A 7,015-nucleotide genomic window follows, 5' to 3' on the forward strand; every position below is an offset into this window, starting at 1 on the left:
AATCTCAACTGCCCAAATATGGTGTACCCTCCCCCTCCGACCACAAAACAAGGCACCCTAACCTAAATGAAGATCAGGTTAACACAAACACCCACACATTTACGCACTTCCTCCCTCGGGATGTGTCCCAATACTTCTGAATGACCTCCTTTCCTCCATGGACAGAAATGTCCAGGGGAGGGGTAGATTGAAAACAATAGCTAGGTGACATTTGCTCTCAAATCACATCCTCCCTAAAGATTAGTGGTCAAAAGTAAAAAAATTTAACAAAAAGTTATCTAAGAGAAATGACATAGCTAGCATTTCATGATTTTGGGGGTTTATGTTTTTAAAGAACAACAAAGCCACGGTAATGAGCTACTCTAAATATATTGGAAGATAGCACAGCTCACTGATGCTGTACAGAATCTTTCCAGATCCTTGATATTCTTCGTCTTCACTTATGGACTGCCCTCTTCAATTCAAACCACAGATTTTCAATGGGGTTCAACCAGTAGAAGCAAAATAGCCCCTTAACATCTGACCATAGATCCGCCTACAATGGCACTTGGATTGAACCGGTGCTTATGGTCATATGACACAAAAATAGAGGTCTTTGGCCAAGCACACCAGCGGTGTAGCGCAGATGAAGGATATCAAGGATTTGGAAAGATTCTGTATGGAGGAATGTTCTGAGATCTCTCCCAACGTGTTCTCCAATCTCATAACACATTTTAGAATGTGTCTTAAGTAATGAAAAAGTAATGAAAATAGGGGATTTTCATTTATACAGTCTTTTGGCTCATCTCTATCAAGGAATCACATAACTTTGGACCTGACTAAATGGTGTGATTGGAAGACTGGAAGATCTTCTTGTTTCTTTTAAGGCTCTCCAACACTTTATCTGCGTGGTAGGATTTGTGCTTTCTTTTCACTCACACATATGTTTTAATCACATCATTAAAAATATTGACATATCTTTTTGAATGTAGAACTGAATTTGTGCCCGGAACCACATCATATTATAGCTTAATCATTTTGAATAAACATCACATCATTTGACCACAGAGGTCACCAAAACCTTGAGGGAAAGGGGATAAAACAATTTATCCTAAAAAAAAGCAGAAACCACTGTCTGTATTTAGCCTCATTGTGTTTTTTCTGTCCCATTATATAAAAGCAGTCGAAGGCATTTACAGGAAACTTAAGTCACAATGACCACAAACTGAACTACACTGACTGGACTGGACAGGCCCTGCTATCAGCCAAGACAACATGACCTACAGGGAGTCTGGGCCTGGTACTGTAGGGAACAGTTATGGATTCTGGTGGTTTTCCATGAGAATAAACACAGCAATATATGTTAAGAACTTTTTTGAAAGAGCACAGTTTGAAAGATATGGCAAATAGAACCAGGTGGACATCATAAATATATAGGAGAGGTTGAGGGAAGAGGAAGGACAAGAATTAAAACAAACAAAATAAATCTATTGTAAAATAGACTGTGTCCATAAAATGTATATAATACAGTGTGTATAGTACAGTATGTATAAGCTGAAAATACAGGCCTAAGCGTTGTTGTTCACTAGTTTGCTCCAACTGGGGGAGGGGTGGAAGGGTTGGAGGGTAATAAAGGAAATATAAATATATATATATATAAAAAAGATATGTGTATATACAGTGGGGCAAAAAAGTATTTAGTCAGTCACCAATTGTGCAAGTTCTCCCACTTAAAAATATGAGAGAGGCCTGTAATTTTCATCATAGGCACACTTCAACTATGACAGACAAAATGAGAAAAACTATTCCAGAAAATCACATTGTAGGATTTTTAATGAATTTATTTGCAAATTATGGTGGAAAATAAGTATTTGGTCAATAACAAAAGTTTATCTCAATACTTTGTTATATACCCTTTGTTGGCAATGACAGAGGTCAAACATTATGTATATGTATATATTTGTCCAAAAATAGATGGGGAATTTGAAGTGATGCAGGCTACAATCTATCTGCAATATTAAAGCTGATCTACCCCATAAAGAAAGAAAAAAAATCTATGAAATAACCCATATGGTATCATGTAGTAACCAAAAGATAAAACATATATCTTTTAGATTTTAGATTCTTCAAAGTAGCCATGTCCTTTGCCTTGATGACAGCTTTGCACACTCTTGGCATTCTCTCAACCAGCTTCATGAGGTAGTCACCTGGAATGCAATTAACATGTGTGCCTTATTAAAAGCTAATTTGGTGGATTTCTTTCCTTCTTAATGTGTGTGAGCCAATCAGTTGTGTTGTGACAAGGTAGGGTTGGTATACAGAAGATAGTCCTATTTGGTAAAACACCAAGTCCATATTATGGCAAGAACAGCTAAAATAAGCAAAGAGAAACGACGGTCTATCATTACTTTAAGACATGAAAGTCAGTCAATCCGGAAAATTTCAAGACCTTCGAAAGTTTCTTCAAGTGCAGTCTCAAAAACCATCAAGCGCTATGATGAAACTGGCTTTTATGAGGACCTCCACAGGAAAGTAAGACCCAGTTGCCTCTGCTGCAGAGGATAAGTTCATTAGAGTTACAAGCCTCAGAAATTGCAGCCCAAATAAATGCTTCACAGAGTTCAAGTAACGGACACATCTCAACATAAACTGTTCAGAGGAGACTATGTGAATCAGGCCATCATTGTTGAATTGCTGCAAAGAAACCACTACTAAAGTGAAGCATGGAGGAGGAGGTGTGATGGTGCTTTGCTGGTGACACTGTCTGTGATTTATTTAGAATTCAAGGCACACTTTACCAGCATGGCTACCACAGCATTCTGCAGCGATACTCCATCCCATCTGGGTTGTGCTTTGTGGGACTATTATTTGATTTTCAACAGGACAATGACCCAACACAGGTCAACAACCATTTGTCTATTTCTATTTCTGAGTTCTTTGCCTTTCACCATGGGGATAAATTAAACATGTATTTTACATACGTGTTACCTCATTTTAATACATCTGTGACACAGGACACAATGGAAGGCCACAATACAGTTTTTAAAATTAGATGAATTTATAAATGCAATTTTAATTGTAAGAATCTTTATGATTGACAATAATTTTGAACTTGTTCAACAAAATCTCTTTCTCTGAGCAACTGTATCGGTATAAAATAATATAATTTTCCTTTTTCTGCATACAATATAGCTGAGTTTGTATTATTTATTTCATACAGTATTTTATGTTCGTCTTTATCAAGGGTGCTAATAATTTTGGAGCTGACTGTAAGTCCACGGTAACCGTCGGGATATCTCGGGATACCGGTCACCAGTATTAAACCCTAGTACAAAGTGGGCAGCAGATGTTCACCTGATATGCTGTCCATCCACTGGAGGATGAGACACAGGTGACAGAGCGCTGGTCCACCAGGTCCAGGGCCTGCAGGGCACAGGAGCCAAACACAAATCTTATCCTGGGAGAGAAACAGGGACAGGGGACAGGCAGGGAGAGGGACCCATATTAAGGCTAGCTCTTTTAATGGAGAAAATACTAAACCAGGCAAATGACCCTTCAGGATTAACAAAACACAGGACAGGATGTGACCCAGCCACAGCTATGGCCACAGCACCCACTACATCAGGAAATGCCTCACCAACCAGCCAACCAATAAGGGAGGGTATGTCTGTTTAGGTGACAGTCACGGCATCTCCATCTCACTGTGGCCACAAAAGGCCATTCACTCATCCACCAGTTTCCCCAATAAAACACACTCACTCAGTATCAGTAACGTGAGACCGTTTTTAGAAGGATCACCCCTACAAAAAGCTATGACTATTGTGTTGTGGTGTATTTTGATTGTCGTGGAGTGTTCCAAACTATTTTTAGTGACCTTAAATGTGACGTGTGTAGGATTGGCAAAAAAAGATGTCCGGAATGGTAAATGTGATTATTGGTAAAACAAGGTGTGTCCATGATGAGAAAGGGTTTGGTGCAACACCATGAGAAGAATCCCATGTCAAATAGAGGTGAAAGGTACAGTAACACTCACGCAATGAGCAGATCATCAGCAACTGCAAAGAAAACACACAAAAACAGTGATGGAGTTAGAATCATTTCTTTATCTGGTTTTAAATAAGCTATAGGCCTAAAATAGGATCTTTTTTTATTTTTATGTAAACTTTATTTAACTAGGCAAGTCAGTGAAAAACAAATTCTTATTTACAATGATGGCCTACCCCGGACGAAGCTGGGACAATTGTGCGCCGCCCTATGGGACTCCCAATCACAGCCGGATGTAATGCAGCCTGGATTTGAACCAGGTACTGCAATGACTCCTCTTGCACTGAGATGCAGTGCCTTAGACCACTGCGCCACTCGGGAGACCTTATTGCTAAATAATTCCACAGAGACAGTATAATGAAAAGTGAATTCGCAATTTGCTTTTATTTCCTTAATTATCATGAAGACAGTAAGAGAGGAGTAGGCTGACAGCTTCTGGAGAAAGTAAGGGCTTGACCTCAATGAAGAGGAGTGTAGCTACTGACATCATGAAGGGCATAGAATAGCCTAGGCATACTATCTCTCCCTAGCCCACATCATGCAATGCCTTCTGCAGTCCTCCCTCTTGTGCAATAGCATGCCAGGATTTTTTCTATTTTTAATTCTCAGGAAGCCTGCTATAGGGTATACTATATTCACAGTAAAGATTCAGGCTATAAATCAGCACTTGGTCATCTTTTCTTGAAATATGTTTTCAAAGACGTTCAACATTTGGTTTGGAAAGGAGGAGTTCATTTTTCATCTCTTTGATCCAGAGGTCATTATTCAAAGTCTGGTCTCTGATACAAACATAGTCTACTGGTGATGACTAAACCAGTGTGTGTTAATCTCACGGGGCGAGAGAGGAAATATCAGTGGTGCAAAGTAAAGAGAGAAATTACTAAAAATCGTTTAGAATTAAATCCATGTCCAAAATGTTGAAGGGAGAATATGGCTGGCTGATACAATTAATGGAACAGTCTTCAGTCCAATGAGAGTTGTGTTGTGTTGTCTCAACAGATGTGATAAAAACAGGAAACTCAGACAAAATGGTCAGTCATAACAAAGCCATAACAACAGTGCCATCTGCTGGCTAGCACACCCGACTAGAGATGTGTTTGCATGACATTCACAGATGAGATAACTAGTGGGTTTTATTCAAGCTATAACTCACTTAGAGTTTTCTCTTCTGTCTTCTGTATGTCTTTGAAGATTTGTTCGGACACCGCAGGTAAAAAAATAAAGGCATCTCAGAACCTGCAAATGTGCCAGAGAAAAGCACGAGATACAAAATGTATGATAGAAAATTAATCAGAGGTCTACCTGTAATCCATTAGAAGCTAGCAATATTTGTAGTGCATATTGGGATTGGGATATATGTTGGTCAAAGTACTAAGTTGTTTACATTATATTTAGCCAATAGTAAAATAATAGCTACTGTAATTTGTATCCCTCATTTACTCAATTGTTTCCTTTATTTTGGCAGTTACCTGTAATTCATTCAGTGCCTATAGAAAGTCTACAGCCCTTTGAATATCTTCAAATTTTATTGTGTAACAAAGTGGGATTAATGGATTTAATTATCATTTTTTTTGTCAACGATCTACACAAAAATACTCTTTAAAAAATCTCAAATTTTTGAAAGATGAATAGAAATAAACAACACTAAAATACCTTGATTAGATATGGATTCACATGTTAGAAACACCTTTGGCAGTGATTAAAGCTATGAGTCTTCTTGGGTAAGTCTCATAAGAGCTTTACCCATTATTCTTTTCATGGCTAGACAGCAATTTTTATGTCTTGCTATATATTTTCATGTGGACTTAAATCAAAACTGTTATTTGACCACTAAGGAACATTCACTGTCTTCTTGGTAAGAACCTCCAGTGTAGATTTGGCTTTGTGTTGTAGGTTATTGTATTGCTAAAAGGTACATTCCTCTCCCAGTGTCTGATGTAAAGCAGACTGAAGCAGGTTTTCCTTTAGGATTTTGCCTGTCCCTAGCTCCATCACGTTTTTTTTTCATCCTGAAAAACTCCCCAGTCTTTGCCAATGTCAACCATACCCACATGATGCAGCCACCACCATGCTTGACAATAGGGAGGCAGTTACTCAGCGATGTGTTGGATTTGCCCAAAATGAAGTCTTTGCATTTAGGCCAAAACGTGTATTCCTTTGCAGTGTTTTTTTTCTTGCAGTATACTTTAGTGCCTTACAGTACATATGCATGTTTTGGAATGTTTTAATTCTTAATATTTGTGTTCTTCTTTTCACTCTGTCATTTAGGTCTGCAAAGATGCAGTCATTAAGGATGACTGCATCTTTGATGTGTCAGGGTGGTTTAATACATGATCCACAGCATAATGATTAACTTGAACATGCGTAAAGATACAGTATATTCAGTGTCTGTTTTATTGTTGTTACTCATCTACCAATCACTGCCCTTCTTTGAGGCTTTTGAAAAGCTCTCTGGTCTTTGTAGTTGAATCTGTGCTTGAAATTCAACACTTGACTGACAGACCTTACAGATCTATGTTTGGGGGACAGAGGACGGGGTAGTCATTCAAAAATGATGTCAACCCTATTATGTATTTATGCAATGACTACATTTTAGTTATGTAATTTGTATTAATTTGTCAAAATTCATATATATAAAAAAAAACACTTCGAAATTGAGTATTTTGTGTAAATCAATGAAAAAAAAAGTACAATTAAATCATTTTCAATCCTCCCCAAGTTTCTAACAATTGAGAAAGAGGGTGTTTAAAATATAAACTCTGTAGGCCTACAAGAAATAAGAGACAGGGAATTCTCCATGTCAGCCATTTTCCCCACTTTTCTTCAATCACATAATCTACATCAGCCATACTGAACAGGCAGACCGTAGTCCGGATCCGTATGTTAGTAAAACATTTCCTAAATAACACATCTTGCCATATGGAGAATTATATACTGCTCAAAAAAACAAAGGGAACACTAAAATAACACATCCTAGATCTGAATGAATGAA

The 7,015-nt window shown here is 37.9% G+C and overlaps 1 protein-coding gene across 1 annotated transcript in view; it reads right to left on the bottom strand.

The window, feature by feature from the left end:
* Positions 1–5,770, bottom strand: part of LOC109873439 (zinc finger SWIM domain-containing protein 7-like) — a 33,335-nt gene extending 27,565 nt beyond the window's left edge. The window contains exons 1-4 of the mRNA XM_031808577.1: positions 5,767–5,770; positions 5,177–5,251; positions 4,013–4,034; positions 3,334–3,436 (exon numbers count right to left, since the gene is read on the bottom strand). Coding sequence (XP_031664437.1) covers positions 3,334–3,436; positions 4,013–4,034; positions 5,177–5,251; positions 5,767–5,770 — 204 coding nt within the window. The remainder of the gene's footprint in view (positions 1–3,333; positions 3,437–4,012; positions 4,035–5,176; positions 5,252–5,766) is intronic.
* Positions 5,771–7,015: the final 1,245 nt, after the last annotated feature.

This window comes from Oncorhynchus kisutch, linkage group LG28 (assembly GCF_002021735.2).
Source record: "Oncorhynchus kisutch isolate 150728-3 linkage group LG28, Okis_V2, whole genome shotgun sequence".
Taxonomy (NCBI): Eukaryota; Metazoa; Chordata; class Actinopteri; order Salmoniformes; family Salmonidae; genus Oncorhynchus; species Oncorhynchus kisutch.